The sequence below is a fragment of the Linepithema humile genome, chromosome 5, assembly GCF_040581485.1.
Source record: "Linepithema humile isolate Giens D197 chromosome 5, Lhum_UNIL_v1.0, whole genome shotgun sequence".
Lineage (NCBI taxonomy): Eukaryota > Metazoa > Arthropoda > Insecta > Hymenoptera > Formicidae > Linepithema > Linepithema humile.
Window position 1 is genome coordinate 12505635 of NC_090132.1, and position 20650 is coordinate 12526284.

A 20650-nucleotide genomic window follows, 5' to 3' on the forward strand; every position below is an offset into this window, starting at 1 on the left:
AGAAAGTGTAACTGCAAGATAAAACGCTTACACACTAGTATTTTATTTAATATTATATATTACAATAGCTTATATAATATTAAGAATAATTGGAACTACATGCATAAAATAATCAGTGGAAACACAATTTTAGCTTACATCTTATTTTATTGCAATACAGAGTATAACGTACATCATATAATATATAATCCAAACAAAATATTCTTTATATATTATCTTTTTTTCCATATTAAAGAATATGAAAATTGCACAAAAAAAGTAATTTGTTACTTATAACAAAGTTGAGAAGAAATGCGTGTGCGACATTTACTTAAGAGCTAGGTTAGCTCTTGAGTAAATAAAAAAAATATTTATGACAAAATGACTTTAACGACACTTGCAATTTGTTTCTTGCAAATTGGACATTTTTTTTCATGCATATTTGTTAAAGTATTAATACAACGGGCACACATACACATGTGACCGCATGGTACGATTACTTGATTTGCTTTCGAATCAAAGCATATAATGCAAATTCCCTGCGGTACTTCATTTCTTAAAGCTGTGTGATCATCGTTGAAATTTGATGAAGGCTGCTCTATAGAGTAATATTGTACAATATTATCTAAATCATTTGTCATATTCCAAAATCCGTTATCATCCTCCGGAACTATGAGTATATTTTCGGCGACATCTGAAATATATAATACATAAAATATATACACACAAAATAATACGTGCTATACGTGACATACATATATATATATACGCGCGCGCATATATATATATATATATATAATTTATGTAAAAATGTACACACAGGAGGGAGTACATAAAGTATCGGTGCTCTTTTGGGAAATATTAAAAATATTATATAAAATAAACTAATTTTATTTAAAAAATAATAATAACTTTGAAAAATGATCATAATTAATATTTATCAACTGTATCATCTAATTTTATACGAAATATATTTTAAAACAAAAAATTTTCATCTATTTACCGTGTAAATGACATTCTGTCACTTTTGTTGGCATGCCTTCACTTTCAGGCATTGAAGTCTCACGAATCGTGGGATTATGATCCCCTTCAGACCCAGTTTCAACTGATGTACTGTTTTCTGGTGGAAAACGCGTCCTTCTTCGCCGTGGTCGACGATGTGTATTTTTATGTGTATTGCTTGAATCAGTATTATCACTTTTGTTAAATTCTAGATAGAGAAAAAGAGAAAGAAATCAAAGAAAATAGAGTCATAAAAATGGAATATAAATGTATTAAAACAAAAAAAATAAGTATGTATAATGTATAACAGTATAATGTATTAAAACAGAAATAAATCTATATTTTCACCTTTATCATGTTGAATAGATAATTCTGATAACAAATCGCCGCAAATGTCATCTACTTCATTGTTATGCCCCACATAGCACGAAATATTACGTAAATATTTCAATAATATTGCAATATACCAGAAATATTACGCATTATCGTACTATATTACAGAAATATTACTGATATATTACATGTTGATAAATAACATTGAAATATTACAGTAATATTGTAATATATTGTTGCAAGATAATAAATAATACATATAATTAGAGTGATGTTATTGAGACGTTATTAAAATATCAAATATATTGATACATATATATTATATATATCATATAATATATATGTATCAATATATTTGATATAAGAAAAGTCTATTTGACCGTCATTATTATTTGCTATATTATAAACTCTATTTCGTTTAACCTTTTTATATATTTTTGTAAATTCATTTAAACTTCTTTTATGTGCTAAACGACGTTTGTGTCTATCTGTGTAATCTGCCCACACAATTTCATCTGTTTCTTCACTAGATAACATGTTGATGAATGTCTAGTGTGTATATATATATATATATATATATATATATATATATATATATATATATATATACAATTTATATTCGTACCTTTTTGAAATTCTGCACTAGATTAAGTATATAATTTATTGGTGCCAAGTTATTTATTAAATCCTGACACTGATATTACGTGAAAGACACGCGCACGTTATGTTTAAGTAAGTGCGTCTTTATAGCGCCTTTACATTAGATGCTCCTTGGTCGAGATAGTCTTATGTTATATATATGCAATTGTGTTATTTTGTGTGCGATAACCTTATATCGGATCGGAATGCATAGTGTGCATAATGTAATGTGCGCAGATTGTTTTTCATGTGATAGTGTCAAGATTTAATAACTTTGATACTAATGAATTATATACTTAATCTAGTGCTGAGTTCCAAAAAGGTACAGATATAAATTATATAATGTATATGTGTACATACATTCAGAAATTTCATGATTTCAGTTTCCTAAAATATCGGTTTATTTTAGGTCATATATTTATCTTTGCCGTGTTTTACCAAACTTGTTGCCTCTTGTATTATTACTAACTGACTCTCGATTAAATTGTAATAACACGCTATTGGGGTTATAATAAGCATAAATATCTTTTTTAATAATGCATAATTTTTCATTTTTCTAGTGCTTCAGTTCCCAAGAAACCATATTATATATATATACACATATATTACTATATATATATATATATATATATATATATATATATAATATATATAGTAATATATGTATATTTTTAATGAACTCTTTATTTCTGTCATTTTTTTCAGATTCTCTTTTCACAATAGTTGAAAATAAAATTAGAACATGTATTCAATCGTTGAATTTAATGATGGAATATTTGCTATTCCAACTATTTGGTTAAGCACAGACAAGAAAAAAGCTAAATGGCCTCCATTTGATGAAAGAAAAACTTTGAAAGCTACCCTGATAGCCACCTGTCTGTGTTGTTGCTGCCACGTTGCCGAAAACAAAGGGCATTAGTTTTCAGCAAATTTAGAACAAGGTGTGTGAGTCATTTGCCTCTGGTATGATATCACATGAATTCAGCATGTGTTGCTGTCAAGTTGCTATGTGTTTGCTGCAATGGTTTATCGCTGTACATAAAGAGCAAAATGACAGCAAGTTGCCAACAACACATGCCGAGTCATAAATTACAGCAAAAATTCAACAGCGTGTCGAAAACGGTTAAATATATTTTTTGCACCCTTACTCTTTTCAAACATATAAAATAATAAGTAAATAAATCCTCCTTTTTGTTATCACCAGAAAGAAAAATTTCCTTATTTATTATTTGACATATATATTATATATATATATAATAGATATGTAAAATAATAAATAAGTAAATTCTTCTTTCTAGTGATAACAAAAAGAAGGATTTATTTACTTATTATTTTATATGTTTGAAAAGAGTTAGGGTTTCAAACGGATACACACACACACACAGCAAAAATATCGAAAATATAATCCGATCGGCAAATATAAACTTGTATTACTAAAATAATTATAAAAAATTTTTTAACTTTTAAGTGAAATTAATCGGGATAAGAAATGATAGGATAAATAAATTGTTGCAATTGAAAATTATGCATATATATTGAAAAATATTTTATTTCTGGTCATTACTATCTAATCATCATCATCATCCTTCTTCTTCTTCTTCTTCTCTATTGCTTATTTCTTCTTCCTCTTCTCTGTTTCTTGTGCCAAATATGGCATCTGCTTCCTCGCGCCGCCTTGTTCGGCGACCTTTCTCTCCTGGTTGTCTACGAACAGAATTTCGCAGTCGTTGTTTAGCGAATCTTATGGATTCTTTCACAGCATCATAAAATTTTTGTTGGTCAGGTACCGCAAAATAAGGGCTGTTTGCTACCGCTTCTAAATTTATGAACAGAATAATAACAAAAAAACGTTAAGAAGGAATATATTCCAGTGATTATAAATATTTCATAAATTGAAAACAAGTTGAATATTGTAATAAGTGATACAAGATTTGTTTTTCAATTTTTATTCTTTCAATGCCATTTTAATAATATTATAAATAAAAATATATTACCATATACTGCATATAATAACTGAGTATTATAAAGTTCGAGATTCCGGTCCTTTTCGCCCCATAAGGAATATTTATTTAATGCTTCGTCCGTTATTATTTGTTTCATGCAAAATTTTACACTTTCGTCCAAAGTTTGTCCTCCCAAGTATTTGAGATATGTCACCTAAAATACATTGTATAGGATAATGTAAATATGATAATGTATTTAATTTCTACACAATGACAAGGAAAAAAAATTATATATGAAACAAAATAGAATTCTGTGTTCTGGGAAACACTAGAATATCTATAAAGATTCTTTATATATTCATGTCATTACTATAATATGATTACTGTAATATATTATGCTTTAAGACCTACCACTTCGTTGTACTGTTCTTCGTCAATATTGTCGAAGTTCTGCACTTCTTTGACGGATTTTAATGGAATACAGTGTGGTTTCATTGGCATTTTATTGCTTTGCTTTTTTAACAGTTTATCAAGTTTTTGGGTGATGGTTCTGAAACAGAGTATAATAGCCTAGAGAGTATTAATAATAGTAACATCCTCATCTTAAAAATTAAAACGGTTAACATTTTTTCTAGCCATTTATAGTATTTTTATAACATTAATATCTATGTATTCGATCACAAATGCATAAATAAAAAGAAAAAGGGCATTTCTATACATGATTTAAATAAAGTTTGATCTATGAAGGCTTCCTAGTTTCATCTTTTAGTCATTATCGTGCAATAATGTTACGTTGCAAAATACTGTTTAATCGGCAAGTTTAGGACACAATAGTGTCGAAAAGAATACTCTGATTACAGTAACAATAAAAGTTTATATTATATTATACAGGATGTATAAAAAGTATCGGATTAATTTTGACTATGACCGCATGTACCGTATATAAGACATTTTCATTATTCACATACACATATACATATATACTTTAATATTATTATCAAAATACATATGCAGAAAGCTTACATGAAATCTTCTTTCGTCGGCATATTTTCTAGCTGCTTTCTCATGTTATTGAATTCCCTAAAACGTATAACATATTTATTTTTATTTCTTAGAAATAATATTATTTCTAAGAATTTATTTTTATCTACTATTTATCCAAAAATATCTATACATTCGCTGCATGTACATATATACAAAATGTGTAGTATTTATGTAACTTGTAGAATTATTTACGACTAAATTTGTGATTTTTTTTGGTTTTGGAACAAATACATGTCGAATTCTTCAATGTACTACAAGTATAAAACTAATCCCGTCATCACATTACTCAAAATGACTCAGATATCGATCATGTAACTTGAATTTTCCAGCTAATAGAAAACTGAGCCCGTATCAGACTACGCATTGAAGATTGAGATTAAAGATTGAAGATTGGGAATTTGACCAATCAGGAAGAAACAATATTCGTTTGCTTCTTCCCGATTGGACACGTTGTGACAAAAATCGCTGTGAACCAGTGAAATCTCTGAACATTCATGTCAATGGCAATTGGTAATTATTTTCTTTATTATGTCTTTGGCAATAAACATTGAAATTAGTATATGTAATATTGTGATTGAAAAAATTAGGCGTGAAATTGCTACTATTAAAATATCGGAGCGCGGCTGTTTGTTTCCATGCGGCAATTAAATTGGATTGCCATTATCAGAATATCCAAGATTGTGATTAAGATTTGGATGAATTTAAAGAAATCATTAGTTTTTGTTAATGTAATTATTAATTGCTAATAAAACTTTAATTTTAAATTAGAAAACAATCTTTATTTCATGCCTTACACATTGCACGCATGCACATGCTCGCACACGTATGCACGTTCATGCACGTGCATGCATGCAATGTGTGAGACATGAAATAAAGATTGTTTTTTAATTTAAAATTAAAGTTTTATTCGCGTGCAATAATTTATATATTTGAATAGAAAATTGGATAAATCAAGCAACGTTAGGATTTATTCATTTCAAATTTATACTAAAGAAAATTGTGCTATTGTAAAAGTCGAAATATCGTAGATAAGGGCTTATCCAGACAAACTTGCATAACCGCATAAATACTTGCATAATGATATTGAGTGGTTTATAAGCAAATGCGTAAGAAAATGGATTAATCAATTTCTTTATGCATATATTTATGCAGTTATGTCATTTTGTGTGTGATGGCCTTTAGCAGCAATCGCACTTGATTTTGACTTTTATTTTTCGATCCGACAAATCAACAGTTGACATTCAGTCAAAAATTCTACAACTGTGGAATCTTTTGAACGCGGCCATTGTTAGGCAAAGATTAAAAAAAGTCTGTTCTCGACTACGTTACGAGCAACATTGTTGTATCATTTCCTGTGGCTTAACTGTTTCTTTGTTCGCAGTTCTCTGCAAACTTGTGTGTGCCTGTCCTTTTTTGTTCTCATTTACGAACCATATGGCCGTAAGGAAGAGAATTACCCAGTGCCAATAAACATTTAACTAACTAACTTAAGCAAAGGTTGAGTTCCTCTTATTACATATTGATCTTATGAATATATATTGCAGAACTCTGTTCTGTTGCAACCTCTTGTTAATCGCGAATGTCATCATCAAGTCTTAAATATGGAAGAAATTGAAGGCAAATTAAAAAATAGTACCATCTATGAAGGTTATACTTATCACGTTGATAAGCGTTTAGAAGGTACATATAGATGTTCAACTCGTCGCAACACTGGTTGTCAAGGATTAGCATTAATCAACGACGATGGCAAAGTAATTGTTTTCACTCCACATGACCATCCTCCTAATGACATGGTGTTACGTACGTTATACTTGAAGCGAGAAATGCTTCGCCTTTGCCAAGGAAGTGTACAGCCTATAAAAAAAATATTTGATGATGTTTGTGAAAGGTTGAGATCATATATATAATGACATTTTTTAAGTGATAATTTTAATTTTATAATTTTTCAGATTGTTAGGCATTGTTTCATATATCAAATTTTTGTTTCAGTGATCCTGAAGCAGCAATGCATATCAGTTATCCAAGTTTTAAAAGTACTTTGAATAGAAAACGAGCTGCATGCAAACCACCTGTGCCAGATTCTTTCGCATCTCTCAGTGTAGAACTTGAAAAGTATGATTCATGCAAAGATATTTACAAAGGAAGTGTAATCGCAGAAGATGGTAGCATGGGACTTTTATTTTCAAGCGATGAACTGCTCAATGCATTGAATGAAACGACAGAATTATATGTTGATGGAACATTTTCGGTAATTTTTGTAATTTTCTCATTTTTTTCATAAACAAGTTATTTTCTACTATATTTGTTTAATAATTTTTTTCATTACAGGTTGTTCCTCGGAAACCAAATATTGTGCAGTTATATACCATTCATATTCGTTATATGAATACGGTAAAAAAACTTAAAAAATTAGAGCATTTTTTGGTTTAAAAAATTTATTTGCAATTATGTATCATTATTTACATGTTACAGGGAATTGCAACAGTATTTATTTTATGTGAATCGCGAACTAAAAATCTTTATCGGGCAATTTGGAAAAAAGTAATTAAGCTTGCTCCAGCACTACAGAACAATGTAAAATTTATTATGCTAGATTATGAAAGAGCAGCGATATCTATATTACATGAATTTTTCCCCGCAGCTGCGATACATGGATGTTGGTTTCATTTTAATCAGGTATGTTAATAATGTAATTAAATTTTTTTTTTATATATATTATATTTAAATTAATAAAATATTGAGTATATGTAAAATATATATATATATATATATATATATATATATATAATATTATTTACATATTATAATCTTAATCTCAATAAGTAAAATAATAATCTAATAAATTTAATATAAAATATACAATACACATAAAACTCATTAACATTTCTAATAAAATTAAAATTAAACAATTTTCAGGCAATATTACGCAAGTGGCGACAATTAGGATTAACCAACGCTCCAAAAACCTTAATATTAATGGCAATGGCAATTCCATTAATACCGCATATCAGATTTCAAGAAGCGTTCACAATATTACAACGTATTGCTGATAACATATGTGATAATCATCCTGCTGTGTTGCGGTTTATGTCGTATATGCGTAATATATGGCTTGATATATCTACAAAAGTTTCAGTTTACAACTGTCCTGTGCGAACTAACAATTTCGTAGAAAGCTTCCATAATACAGCATCAAAACATTTTGGTAGACATACAAGCATCTGGATATTTATAGGTACGTTATTTCTTTTATCACTTTTATATCTAGTAAAACAAAGGATTTTATTCTTTACGATTGATTTTTCTATATTTGTTCACTTATCTTTTTTTCTTTAAAAACATATTTGTTTCATTTTCAGTGCAAAACAATTTAGTTATAAAGAACAAATTTATACAGTAATTATATATAAGTATTTTATAAATAAATGAATAAATAATATATCACAATAATAAATAATTTAATATGTATTTATATAATAATAAATAATGTAATATATAGAGCGACAGGTCTTTAACAATCATCAATGATAGATTAATATTTTTATTAGAGAATTAATTATTTATTAATAACATTTATACTTTTTAAGAGAACGTTAAAAGGCAGATTTATTTTTATATAGATAATTTGAAGAAACTGATCATTACTCAGCAAATTGATTTTGGTCGCGCAAAAAATAATCTTCAAGTACGACGCTCTAATCTTAAAATTAGCAAAAAAAGAAATGATTTTATACTCCAAAAACAAGAAGATCTGAGACAAAATAGGTATTATCTATTATACAATATATCTTATCATACATTGTTAGAAATATAAGTATGTAAACTTTAAAAATTTTTAGATATTGTTTAATTGTAATAAAAAAATTTATTCTTTTTTTTCAGGATTGCTCTGACGGAATTTTTAAAATCTTTTCATCAATTTACCGAGACTCAACAATATCTTATTGATGCAACTTCCTCATCTGTAATGCCCCACATAGCACGTAATGTTGCAGCAATATTGCAGCAATATTATTTTTCCATTGCAATATTACCATGAAATATAGCAGAAATATTGATTAAATATTATTGAGATGTCACAGCAATATTAAAATGTCCGCGAAGATTAATCGCAGTAATATTGTAGTCATATATCACAATTATATTACTGTAATATTAATGAATATTTCTGTAATATTTATGTGATATTAAATATAGCAAGGAATTAAATAATAAAATTATTTTAATACACAATAATACTTTATATATTAAAATATGTTACGTACAATGTTAGTACAAACTGAATGGCATATAATATATATATGGTTACAATAAGTTTTCCGTTTGTAAATTTTTTAATCTTCACTTTCATTTCCTGAAAGTGCAAGAATATCGTCGGTGTCTTTTGATTTTACATTTTCCTTTTCTATATTCTTGCTTTTTTCTTCCTTTATTCTAAAAATTTTATATATATATATTTATGTTTGTGCAATAAAATTTAATTTAATTATTGTAAGTGATATTTTAAAAAACTGTACTTACTTTTCTCGAGCCTGACGAGTAGGTGCATTAGCAAGCCAAAATCCTATTTTTTTAATGATGTAGTCCTCTGTTACATCAAATTTATGACGATAAACGGCACCTAAAATATTAAATTTCTATTATTATTTTCAATTATCTTTAACAATATAAACTTACGCAAACACAAAATAATAGTAACATAACATTATTGTTATAATTTCCCACTCAAAAATGTAACTGCAAGTAACATTGCCTTGTATGTAATAGTTACACTGTTGAGTGTTGAAAAATTATTACACAATAATGTTATGTTACTATTACTTTGTGTTTGCTGGGAATTTATTATAATTTTACAAAATTTACCCAAAACGCATTTACATAAAACTAAATTATAAAACGGTTTCTTTTTCTGTTTTCCAAGATAACTGTAACTACATGCTAGAGAGTTAGTAAAAATTTGCCTCATTATTTTGTTCACAACTTCGTCAACATTTTTTCCTCCTCGATAATATAATTTAGTCACCTGTAATAATTATTACAAATAAATAAATAATATATTATTTTATTTATAATAAGCAATATGTTTATGATAATATATGCAATATATATTTATGATAAAATAGTAAGTCGTTATCATTATTTAGTATGTATTCAATAAGCGTAAATAGAAATCAAATTTACATATTAATCATTTTCATTTTTCATTCATGAAAACATTCATTTTTTAAAAAGAAAGATACTGATTACTCTGCATAGAAAATTTAACACACATGCACAAGCATTATGAACAAATTAATTGCAATATATTTATTACTACAGAAAATATCAATTTATATATATATACCTTGCATTGCAGATGAATTGTCAGGAAAAGAAATTGTCTACTTTAAAAAGTGGATTATTTGTAATATATAATATATATTATTAATATATATATATTATTTGTTAAAGCAAAAGAGTTTATATCTAATTTTTTGTACTGTAGTAATATTTCTACTTATTTTATAAAATTTTTCAACATTTACTATTTCTTGATAGAATTATATATTATAATTATATGTAGTAATAATATTATTGTATAATAATATGTATATGTAATAATAATAATGTTGAATGCATTTTATTTTATTAATGTAATTAAAAAAATGATTTTGAAGGACTTTTAAACTAAACTTGCAAAAATATGTGTACCAAGTTAAAATTCCTTATTTTTTATTTTTCTTCGAAGTTTTTCAATCTTCAATTGGAAGTAAAGAAGCAATATTATCATCATCTTCACTCTTGTTATTAACTGTAGCATTATCTATATATCCTGATTTATCCAGACTATTGATAGATTTTAGTAGATCATTAATTTTTGTAAGAACAACATTTTCCTTCTTTATAGATAATTTTTGTAATTCTATAAATATTTGCAACATTAAAAACAATTAAATATTAAAAAACAATCTTTTAAACTTCCATTTTATGGCTTACCAATTAAATAATCTATTTTTTCATTAGTTGTTAAAAATGTATGATCTATATTTCTTGAAGTTTCTCTTATGCAACATGTTTTCTGAGAAGTATTCTTCTCTTGTACAATTGAGGTGTCAACATTATATTTTGTCAACATTGCGTTATCTATGAAAATAAAAAAAATTAATTATTGGGTTGGCAAGAAAGTCGTTTTTTCCTTTATTTAAATGAAAGGCGACAACAAAAACTTATTACGACATGACTTTCTTGCCAACCCAATATTTACATTAATATTTTAACAATTACCCAGATAACAAAATGTCTGCACAATGCTTTCACAGTGCGCGCGTGCGGATTGTTCGCCCTTCGACTAATGTGCTTTAAAAAGCTTTTAAATTTTACGCTCAATAGAGAACCAAAGATTATTACTTAATATTTTAATAATCTTATTAAGTTTGTTCTTTTTAGCTAAAATAGCTACACTAGTTCAAAGTTTATCTTTTTCTCTCCACATTGGAAATGAAAGGAGAAAGATAAACTCTGAACTGATGCAGCTAGTTTAGCTAAAAAGAACAGACTTATTATTAAGTGTACAAATAAGTTCTTGGTTTTTTTTAGATTATATTTATTAATATAAAAGAAATGGTACACTCAATTTTAATCGAAATAATATCCTTTTGAATTGATTACTTTTTGCCATCTCTCAGGTAAGGTGCCAATCTCTCGACGAAAAAATGCTTCGCCTTTTAAAGTAATCATTGATCCAATTTTTGACTTCTATTTCATTCCAAAAGCGGATATCCAAAAAGTCGTGCTCCATGGATTAAAAGAAGTAAAAATCCGAAGATGCGATGTCCGGAGAACAGATTAAATACAAAATAGATAAAGGAAAAAAAAACGCCGAAGTCTTCCCCATGATAATGAGAAGCTGCTGTTAAATAAGCATTTCTTGATGTTGAATGAAAAATCTTATTGCAGCCTATTCTTCGAACATCGCATCATTGGATTTTCACTTCTTCTGGTTTATGCATGATCTTTTGGATACGTGCTTCTGAAATAAAGCAGAAATCAAAAATTGAATCATTTTAAAAGTAATTGATTTGAAATCATTTCGATTAAAATTAGGTATACTATTTCTTTTATATTAATAAATTTATAAAAAAAGCTGCGAGATCTTGTTTATACACGTAATATTCACGCGTGAGAGGAATATAAACTCGCACAAATTATCTGGGCATTTATTTTCGTGAGAATATTTTCCTTCCTCATACATAATTTTTGTAGAAATATTTAAAAATTAAAAATTTTTAATTTCCATTATTTGTAAATCACTTTTATGCATGACTTACCAATTACGTCAACAATTTTTTCATTACTTGTGTGATCTACATCTATATCTGTAGAAGTATCTTTAATGGTGAATGTTTTCATAAAAGTATTTTTCTTTTGTACAATTGATGTATCATCATCATGTACAATTGATGTATCACCATCATGTTTTTCAATTGAATTATCTATAATAGAAACAAGAAAAGAAATTATGTTATATTCAAGCAAATAATATGTATATCACAAATTAATGGAGCGTTTAAGAAGTACATTGACTGAAGTATATTACTTGCTATGCAATTTGTAAATATATATATAATTACCATTTTCCATACTAATAAGTGGTAATTTGGATGTTGAAGGAAATTCTGGATATTGGATGTTGGAATTCATTGTTTTTTTCATACTACTTTTAATTCTGTTTGATCTTTTTCTTGGAGGATATTCTTCATTGTCAGAATCCTCACTTGATAACATACGACGTGCACGACGTTTTCTAGTCTTTTTTGCATTTTCTGAATCACTAATATCAGTCAGCTGTTCTGCTAAGGACACTTTTTTCATAGCATTATCATAATCAGCTGTAATAAAACAAGTATTTTTATCACTTATATAACATATATTATTAATTGAACATATAAAACCTATATTATTATTTTACATGCAGTTCCAAAAATTCTTATGACACTTAAAAATTCCCAATTTTCATCAGGTTCTTCTCTCCTAGAGATACCCTGATAGCCAAGCATGTTTTGCAAAATCATGCAACTTAATGCTGAGCATGAATTTTCGACTAGTTGCTGTATATTTGCTAAAAACGTAATGCATAGTCATATGTATTCAACAACACGAGGGCAGATTTGAAACATTTCGTGTCAGCAGATTCAGAGCAAACGGAGAGCAACTGTTGCTCATTTTGTTGCCAACAAAATGACTTCTATTCATGAAAAACATTTTGCTTTGTCATTCATTTTCGACAACATAAGAGCAACATGACGGTGATAGAAAAAGATAATGATGTCTGTGCTTTTGTCGTATATTTGTTAAAAACTATTTAAATATATTAAATTGTTAAAAACTGTTTAAATATGTTAATTGCGTCTTGCAACCATTATTATTATTATTATTTTGTTAATTTTGTAAATGTATATTCTAGAGTGAACGCATAATGTGGAGCAAGTATGGCACAACGACGTATAACTTATTCCTTTCCTCGTCTTCTACTATTATATGTATTGCTGTCTTACTTGTATGTTTCACATTTCTGCCACTAGGAGATGAAGGCGCTACAGATCTTTATTATTAGTACACCAACTAGCAATCCATAGTCCACGATTATATATAACGGTCAAAGGTGTGGCACGTGGCACGCATTGGCACGCATTAGCACGAGATTGCTTTTACCAATATTTTATTAACATTCAAAAGTGATAGTTTTGAATATACATCTTTGAATATATATCTACGTCAACTATACGTTGCGTTATCAATAAGTACGGCCGTACAGGTATTTGGATTTTTAATTGAATATAAATTCCTGCAAGTAAGGTTATGTAAAATTGATATCATATTGTACAATATTTTATCGAAATTTTCCATTATACGCTCCTGTGTAAATATTCTTATCAATATTATTGTAATATTATAATTCTCTATTATTAAAATACATACACTAATCAGATATAATATTGTAGAATTTATATATATTAGTCGGACATTAACATATCTTTAAATATGAGTTTATTTCAAAGACGCCGTAAGCCTATTTTTCAATTAGGGCCAAAGAGGCAATCAAGAGTTCTGTTGCAAATGAGGCGATTTTATCAAACAAGATGTTACGACGAACAGCAGCGTAATTCCGAACAATTAATGTTGTCAGTAGACATGACAGATAATCTTACTAATAATGAAACAGATAATCTTGCTAATAATGAAACAGTGTCTTCTGCTATCGAGTTAAATACGAATGAAAATATTTATGATGATTTAATGCATGTTGAAAGTGAACAAAATCTTGAAGTCAATGACATGTCAATCGTAGATAATGATTATAGTAGTACAATCAATAATGACATATCTTTGGACACTGTAAATCAGACATTTCAAGAATCTTTAGCATCAGCGTTTATAAAATGTAATCTGACCCATACACAGGGGAATATAATCTTAAATACATTACGATCACATAAATGCCATACGTTTCTACCAAAAGATACAAGATCATTACTTAATACGCCGCGTGACAGAATTGCAGTTTGTTCAATGTACCCAGGACAATACCTTTATATTGGTTTTGAAAAAGGCATTAATAATATTCTGAAGAAAACTCCACCGAATCAGATTCCTTCCGTTCTTGAAATAGACTGGAGTACCGACGGCGCGAAATTAAACAAATGTGGGACAATGCAAATTTGGCCGATCCAAATTTCAATAAGCAATATAAGTAACAGCAAACCGGAAATAGTGGGTATTTATATGGGGAATAAAAAACCAGGTGACATTAACTTATTTATGGATGAATTTGTAACTGATGTATTGCAAGTTTTTGAAAAGGGCGGTATAACATTTAGTCATCAACAAATTCCCACTACACTGAGAGCATTCATCGCAGATGCTCCAGCACGTTCTTGGTTATTAAATCATTATGGGCACACATCGAGTCATGCATGCGGAAAATGTAAAGTTGTCGGCATACGATATGAGCAACGAATGATCTTCTTAGGTACGAATCATCGTTTAAGAACCGATGAAGAGTACATTCGGATGACAGACCGCGATCATCATAAAGGAAAAAGCCCTTTATCCCGATTACCTATGGGAATGGTAACACAAGTTCCCGTAGACTATATGCACTTAGTGTGTATAGGAGTCGTGAAGAAATTGTTAACGGCGTGGATTACGGGCAAATATGGTAAAAAGACAAAATTATCAGGCCGAAACCTAGATGTAGTATCAAAACGACTTGAACTTCTTTCCCATTATTGTCCACGGGACTTCGCCAGAAAACCTAGGTCATTGAGCGACTATTCGGATTATAAAGCCACAGAGGGACGACAGTTCATTTTATATACTGGGCCTACAGTAATGCTTGGCATTATGGAAAAACAAACATATATTCATTTATTATTTCTACATACAGCAATTCGTACGCTTTGCAGTAACACATTTTCGAATATGTCTCTGTTACAGTGTGCAGAAGTAGCACTTAAAAAATTTGTTGAAAAATGTCAAGTTTTCTATAAACTTTCTTTTATGTCATACAATGTGCATGCTTTGCTACACCTGGTGGCAGATGTCAAACGCTTTGGTCCGCTTGACAGTTTTTCCGCTTTTAAGTATGAAAATAATATGCAATTATTCAAACGCTCGTATAGAAAACCTCATCAGGCTTTACAGCAATTTGCCCTCAGACAGGCGGAAATAAATAATCATGAGCGGAAAGAACATTCCGCACACAGTAATGCAACAGTTATACAAATGTTCGACCGGCATGGCGAAGGTCCTCTTCCATTAGGATTTTCTCCTACACATTGTCAACAGTACACAAAGATACAAACCGGAAGTATGTATTTTAATGTTACTTCACTTGGCAACAAATGTTGTATTTTAAAGGATTCTTCAGTATGTGTCATCGAAAACATATTAGAAATGAATGAAACGTACCATTTTGTGGTAAAGAAATTCGAAATTATGGAAGATTTTTATGATGTGGGTATTTCATCATCATCATTAGATATTTATAAATGCTCTGCGTTATCAAGCGATTTTTATGTAATACCTATTACTGATGTGCGGGCAAAATGTTACATGATGTTATATTGGAAAACTATTGATGACGAGAGTTCTGATTCCAGCAGTGATTCCGAAACCGATAAGCCGGTTCCTGGTGAATATGTTATATCAGTTCTTTTATAGGAACTTACTTTTATAGGAACCTACAGTAACAAAGAAACACTAAAGGAGATAATGAAAAATAAAAGAGCAAAAACATGAGTATATACACAATCCAATATTATTAAATAAAAGTAATGAATGAATGTTTCCTCGAAATAACTCAAATTATATATAAAACTTGTATAGTATTCTAACATAGTAATATTATTCGTAACACTGTACATATTCCACTCTTACAAGTTCCTTACTGTATTATATTTTATTAGTGTATAAATTATATTACTAATTTTGTGTAAATAAAATTAAACAAGATACGTCTATTAATGCATTGGTCAAGCGTATAAATTACATTGTCAAAATATGATGATATTGATTTCTCTTATCAATGCAGAGATAATCCATTTAAAAATCTGTAATATTTGTACGCAACAAAATGTTTGATAGCTGATAAGAACAGTAGAAATCGCCATTAAAAAGGTGATAAAAGTATTTACTGCGGCATTTAAATGGAATTTTGTGCATAGAGTTTAACTTTTTTAAATTCTTTTTTTTTTTATATACATTTAAAGGTAGTGAGACTCATTGAAAGATGAATAACCAACGCAAAACTCATATACGTCGTAAACAAGCATTCCTTTCTAAGGCTGGAGTTGCTAACTATAAGGTTCAGAAGTTGAAACAATTTCGTTTAAGTCAGTAAGTACTGTAGTTGATATTATGAACTATCTTTTATTGATATTACGAAAATTTATTGCAGATATTGGAAAAAATAGTAATTTAAAAAAATTTCTAGTAATAGAATAAAATATTGAATTGCAGAAACATTCAACGTCCTACGAGGAATATTACAAAACCAAAGAGGTATGTGACAACTTCAAGTCAGGACGAAGCACCGTCGTTAAAAAAGAAAAAAAAACCAGAAACAGAGAAACCAATTAATCTCGATAAAGATGTCGATGAAATTCGCAATGCACCAAACGACGCTTCTACAACGATTCTTCCAAGTCAGGAGTCAGAAAGAAGCAACATGTCATCTTGGTCCTTACCGATTAGAGACGACGTAGCAGTTACGAATGAAAAAGTTGCGGTTGACCGCAGTTACACGCAACTGATGTCAGGAACTTCAACTTCCGTTACACGTGTTGGTGGTATGTCACTTAATATTCGACATGTGAGATGTAATATGTCTGTAATGATTTATAAAAATATCTTAATTTGTTTAGGAGATCAAATGAAACAGAATCTTCTGTACATTATTTTTCATAAGTCTTGACCTTCCATATGAAAAGCTTTGTAAAAGAAATGTGTTTATAAACTAATTATTTGACTGAAAAATAATGCACTTGAAATTTGAAATGCAATTGAAATCAATTCCTTGAAAACAGAAGTAATTTACGTGGATGTTAATGTAATGGAATGTTGAGATGTCTTAAAATTAATTTTAAAATTTTGATTTTACTGTTTACGTTTGAGAAAAAAGAAATATTTTTTAGGTGAAATCTTTGCAGTCAACAAATGTAACGTCTCTGAAATAGTTTTATATTATAATTATAAAAATCTTTAATAATGAGTTCATTCTTATTACAGGGCAACTCGAAAGCACTAATAGAGCATCCACTTTTACCGAAGATCAAAGCGTGCGTCCTAATGATTCCGGAGCACTAAATCCACTGTTACATTTGCAAAGTCTGCAACAAATGCCGCAAACAAGCGGATGCACTGGAGGATACTCTGAAACTATTATGGGAAATTATCGCTATCAACGGCATGATAGATATGACGGATATGACTATCCGTATCCTTCAAGAGATAATTATCATAAAACAACACAACATGAGCATGCAACACAACATGATCATCAGCATTATTGGAATGCTATAATAGGGCAAGTGATAATTTTTCTATTTATTTATAAAATGTTGAATTTCTTTTGAAATGTAAGACTATAGATTTAAATATATAAACGCAGTTTAATAGTTATATCCTTTAGTACATTAGTTACGACTTTTATTCTTTGTATACAATAATTTTTTGATCGAATTAACTGAAATTAGCTGATCTGGTAAACGAAATAAACATTTAAAAATGTTATTAGTGTTCATAAAACAATTAGGGTAGAAACGAAAAAAAGGTTAAAGTTTCAATTATTACGTGTTTTAACATTTATGAGCTATTAATAGTTTTTCTGTGTGGTCTGCGCACATAACTTAAGAGATATAGATATCTTTAAGTTAATATAATATTGACTATTTGACACTTTCAGTTTTCTATTAGCTGGAAAATTCAATTATTACGTGTTTTAACAGTTATGTGCCATTTATAGTTTTTCTGTGTGGTCTGCGCACATAACTTAAGAGATATAGATATCTTTAAGTTAATATAATATTGACTATTTGACACTTTCAGTTTTCTATTAGCTGGAAAATTCAAGTTACATGATCGATATCTGAGTCATTTTGAGTAATGTGATGACGGGATTAGTTTTATACTTGTAGTACATTGAAGAATTCGACATGTATTTGTTCCAAAACCAAAAAAAATCACAAATTTAGTCGTAAATAATTCTACAAGTTACATAAATACTACACATTTTGTATATATGTACATGCAGCGAATGTATAGATATTTTTGGATAAATAGTAGATAAAAATAAATTCTTAGAAATAATATTATTTCTAAGAAATAAAAATAAATATGTTATACGTTTTAGGGAATTCAATAACATGAGAAAGCAGCTAGAAAATATGCCGACGAAAGAAGATTTCATGTAAGCTTTCTGCATATGTATTTTGATAATAATATTAAAGTATATATGTATATGTGTATGTGAATAATGAAAATGTCTTATATACGGTACATGCGGTCATAGTCAAAATTAATCCGATACTTTTTATACATCCTGTATAATATAATATAAACTTTTATTGTTACTGTAATCAGAGTATTCTTTTCGACACTATTGTGTCCTAAACTTGCCGATTAAACAGTATTTTGCAACGTAACATTATTGCACGATAATGACTAAAAGATGAAACTAGGAAGCCTTCATAGATCAAACTTTATTTAAATCATGTATAGAAATGCCCTTTTTCTTTTTATTTATGCATTTGTGATCGAATACATAGATATTAATGTTATAAAAATACTATAAATGGCTAGAAAAAATGTTAACCGTTTTAATTTTTAAGATGAGGATGTTACTATTATTAATACTCTCTAGGCTATTATACTCTGTTTCAGAACCATCACCCAAAAACTTGATAAACTGTTAAAAAAGCAAAGCAATAAAATGCCAATGAAACCACACTGTATTCCATTAAAATCCGTCAAAGAAGTGCAGAACTTCGACAATATTGACGAAGAACAGTACAACGAAGTGGTAGGTCTTAAAGCATAATATATTACAGTAATCATATTATAGTAATGACATGAATATATAAAGAATCTTTATAGATATTCTAGTGTTTCCCAGAACACAGAATTCTATTTTGTTTCATATATAATTTTTTTTCCTTGTCATTGTGTAGAAATTAAATACATTATCATATTTACATTATCCTATACAATGTATTTTAGGTGACATATCTCAAATACTTGGGAGGACAAACTTTGGACGAAAGTGTAAAATTTTGCATGAAACAAATAATAACGGACGAAGCATTAAATAAATATTCCTTATGGGGCGAAAAGGACCGGAATCTCGAACTTTATAATACTCAGTTATTATATGCAGTATATGGTAATATATTTTTATTTATAATATTATTAAAATGGCATTGAAAGAATAAAAATTGAAAAACAAATCTTGTATCACTTATTACAATATTCAACTTGTTTTCAATTTATGAAATATTTATAATCACTGGAATATATTCCTTCTTAACGTTTTTTTGTTATTATTCTGTTCATAAATTTAGAAGCGGTAGCAAACAGCCCTTATTTTGCGGTACCTGACCAACAAAAATTTTATGATGCTGTGAAAGAATCCATAAGATTCGCTAAACAACGACTGCGAAATTCTGTTCGTAGACAACCAGGAGAGAAAGGTCGCCGAACAAGGCGGCGCGAGGAAGCAGATGCCATATTTGGCACAAGAAACAGAGAAGAGGAAGAAGAAATAAGCAATAGAGAAGAAGAAGAAGAAGAAGGATGATGATGATGATTAGATAGTAATGACCAGAAATAAAATATTTTTCAATATATATGCATAATTTTCAATTGCAACAATTTATTTATCCTATCATTTCTTATCCCGATTAATTTCACTTAAAAGTTAAAAAATTTTTTATAATTATTTTAGTAATACAAGTTTATATTTGCCGATCGGATTATATTTTCGATATTTTTGCTGTGTGTGTGTGTATCCGTTTGAAACTCTAACTCTTTTCAAACATATAAAATATAAGTAAATAAATCTTTCTTTTTGTTATCACTAGAAAGAAGAATTTACTTATTTATTATTTTACATATCTATTATATATATATATAATATATATGTCAAATAATAAATAAGGAAATTTTTCTTTCTG

General features: G+C 28.5%; 4 protein-coding genes and 3 long non-coding RNA genes across 12 annotated transcripts; 3 read left to right on the forward strand and 4 right to left on the reverse strand.

Annotated features, from left to right (window-relative positions):
• Positions 1 to 142: 142 nt before the first annotated feature.
• Positions 143 to 1396, reverse strand: LOC137000128 (uncharacterized). Its single transcript, XR_010890414.1, has 3 exons — positions 1330 to 1396; positions 983 to 1189; positions 143 to 673 (listed from the first exon to the last, which is right to left on the reverse strand). It is a non-coding gene; the product is annotated as an uncharacterized lncRNA (long non-coding RNA).
• A 523-nt stretch (positions 1397 to 1919) lies between these two features.
• On the forward strand, positions 1920 to 2754 carry LOC136999933 (uncharacterized). Its single transcript, XR_010890225.1, has 2 exons — positions 1920 to 2275; positions 2659 to 2754. It is a non-coding gene; the product is annotated as an uncharacterized lncRNA (long non-coding RNA).
• A 730-nt stretch (positions 2755 to 3484) lies between these two features.
• LOC105667488 (uncharacterized) lies at positions 3485 to 5261 on the reverse strand. Of its 2 annotated transcripts, none has more exons than XM_012359317.2 (4): positions 4920 to 5261; positions 4308 to 4446; positions 3948 to 4110; positions 3485 to 3657 (listed from the first exon to the last, which is right to left on the reverse strand). In XM_012359317.2, the coding sequence occupies exons 1-4, from the start codon at positions 4961 to 4963 to the stop codon at positions 3566 to 3568; spliced, it is 438 nt and encodes a 145-aa protein (XP_012214740.2). In that variant the 5' UTR covers positions 4964 to 5261; the 3' UTR covers positions 3485 to 3565. The 2 variants fall into 2 exon arrangements, with proteins under 2 accessions (XP_012214740.2, XP_012214732.2); XM_012359309.2 differs by having other exon boundaries at positions 3485 to 3769; positions 4920 to 5250.
• A 780-nt stretch (positions 5262 to 6041) lies between these two features.
• On the forward strand, positions 6042 to 9254 carry LOC136999931 (uncharacterized). The gene is made up of 7 exons (XM_067355096.1): positions 6042 to 6828; positions 6930 to 7188; positions 7269 to 7331; positions 7413 to 7616; positions 7857 to 8175; positions 8561 to 8705; positions 8823 to 9254. Exons 1-7 carry the CDS (start codon positions 6542 to 6544, stop codon positions 8977 to 8979), a joined length of 1434 nt encoding a protein of 477 aa, XP_067211197.1. The 5' UTR covers positions 6042 to 6541; the 3' UTR covers positions 8980 to 9254.
• LOC136999932 (uncharacterized) lies at positions 9185 to 10559 on the reverse strand. Its single transcript, XR_010890224.1, has 4 exons — positions 10285 to 10559; positions 9804 to 9963; positions 9462 to 9561; positions 9185 to 9374 (listed from the first exon to the last, which is right to left on the reverse strand). It is a non-coding gene; the product is annotated as an uncharacterized lncRNA (long non-coding RNA).
• Positions 10560 to 10681: 122 nt separating this feature from the next.
• Positions 10682 to 12976, reverse strand: LOC137000071 (uncharacterized). Its single transcript, XM_067355701.1, has 5 exons — positions 12889 to 12976; positions 12551 to 12808; positions 12248 to 12412; positions 10917 to 11949; positions 10682 to 10842 (listed from the first exon to the last, which is right to left on the reverse strand). Exons 1-4 carry the CDS (start codon positions 12974 to 12976, stop codon positions 11897 to 11899), a joined length of 564 nt encoding a protein of 187 aa, XP_067211802.1. The 3' UTR covers positions 10682 to 10842; positions 10917 to 11896.
• LOC105674176 (uncharacterized) lies at positions 12973 to 20323 on the forward strand. Of its 5 annotated transcripts, none has more exons than XM_067356396.1 (9): positions 13454 to 13734; positions 16566 to 16598; positions 16691 to 16817; positions 16941 to 17269; positions 17709 to 18006; positions 18832 to 18888; positions 19362 to 19500; positions 19698 to 19860; positions 20039 to 20323. In XM_067356396.1, exons 3-9 carry the CDS (start codon positions 16711 to 16713, stop codon positions 20272 to 20274), a joined length of 1329 nt encoding a protein of 442 aa, XP_067212497.1. In that variant the 5' UTR covers positions 13454 to 13734; positions 16566 to 16598; positions 16691 to 16710; the 3' UTR covers positions 20275 to 20323. The 5 variants fall into 5 exon arrangements, with proteins under 5 accessions (XP_012225749.2, XP_067212497.1, XP_067212495.1 ...); XM_067356394.1 differs by having other exon boundaries at positions 13455 to 13734; positions 16513 to 16598; XM_067356395.1 differs by lacking the exon at positions 16566 to 16598 and having other exon boundaries at positions 13455 to 13734.
• The last annotated feature ends 327 nt before the right edge of the window (positions 20324 to 20650 follow it).

Bases quoted from the DNA above. Each gene is read 5' to 3' on its own strand.
- LOC105667488 (XM_012359309.2), bottom strand. From the start codon at position 4,963: ATGAGAAAGCAGCTAGAAAATATGCCGACGAAAGAAGATTTCAT. The intron at 4,447-4,919 runs GTAAGCTTTCTG...ACTCTGTTTCAG, and splicing joins CCGACGAAAGAAGATTTCAT to AACCATCACCCAAAAACTTG. The intron at 4,111-4,307 runs GTAGGTCTTAAA...AATGTATTTTAG, and splicing joins AAGAACAGTACAACGAAGTG to GTGACATATCTCAAATACTT.
- LOC136999931 (XM_067355096.1), top strand. From the start codon at position 6,542: ATGGAAGAAATTGAAGGCAAATTAAAAAATAGTACCATCTATGAAGGT. The intron at 6,829-6,929 runs GTTGAGATCATA...TTTTTGTTTCAG, and splicing joins TTTGATGATGTTTGTGAAAG to TGATCCTGAAGCAGCAATGC. The intron at 7,189-7,268 runs GTAATTTTTGTA...TTTTCATTACAG, and splicing joins ATGTTGATGGAACATTTTCG to GTTGTTCCTCGGAAACCAAA.
- LOC137000071 (XM_067355701.1), bottom strand. From the start codon at position 12,976: ATGCTTGGCTATCAGGGTATCTCTAGGAGAGAAGAACCTGATGAAAAT. The intron at 12,809-12,888 runs GTAAAATAATAA...GTTTTATTACAG, and splicing joins AAGAATTTTTGGAACTGCAT to CTGATTATGATAATGCTATG. The intron at 12,413-12,550 runs GTAATTATATAT...TTTCTATTATAG, and splicing joins ACTTATTAGTATGGAAAATG to ATAATTCAATTGAAAAACAT.
- LOC105674176 (XM_012370326.2), top strand. From the start codon at position 14,037: ATGAGGCGATTTTATCAAACAAGATGTTACGACGAACAGCAGCGTAAT.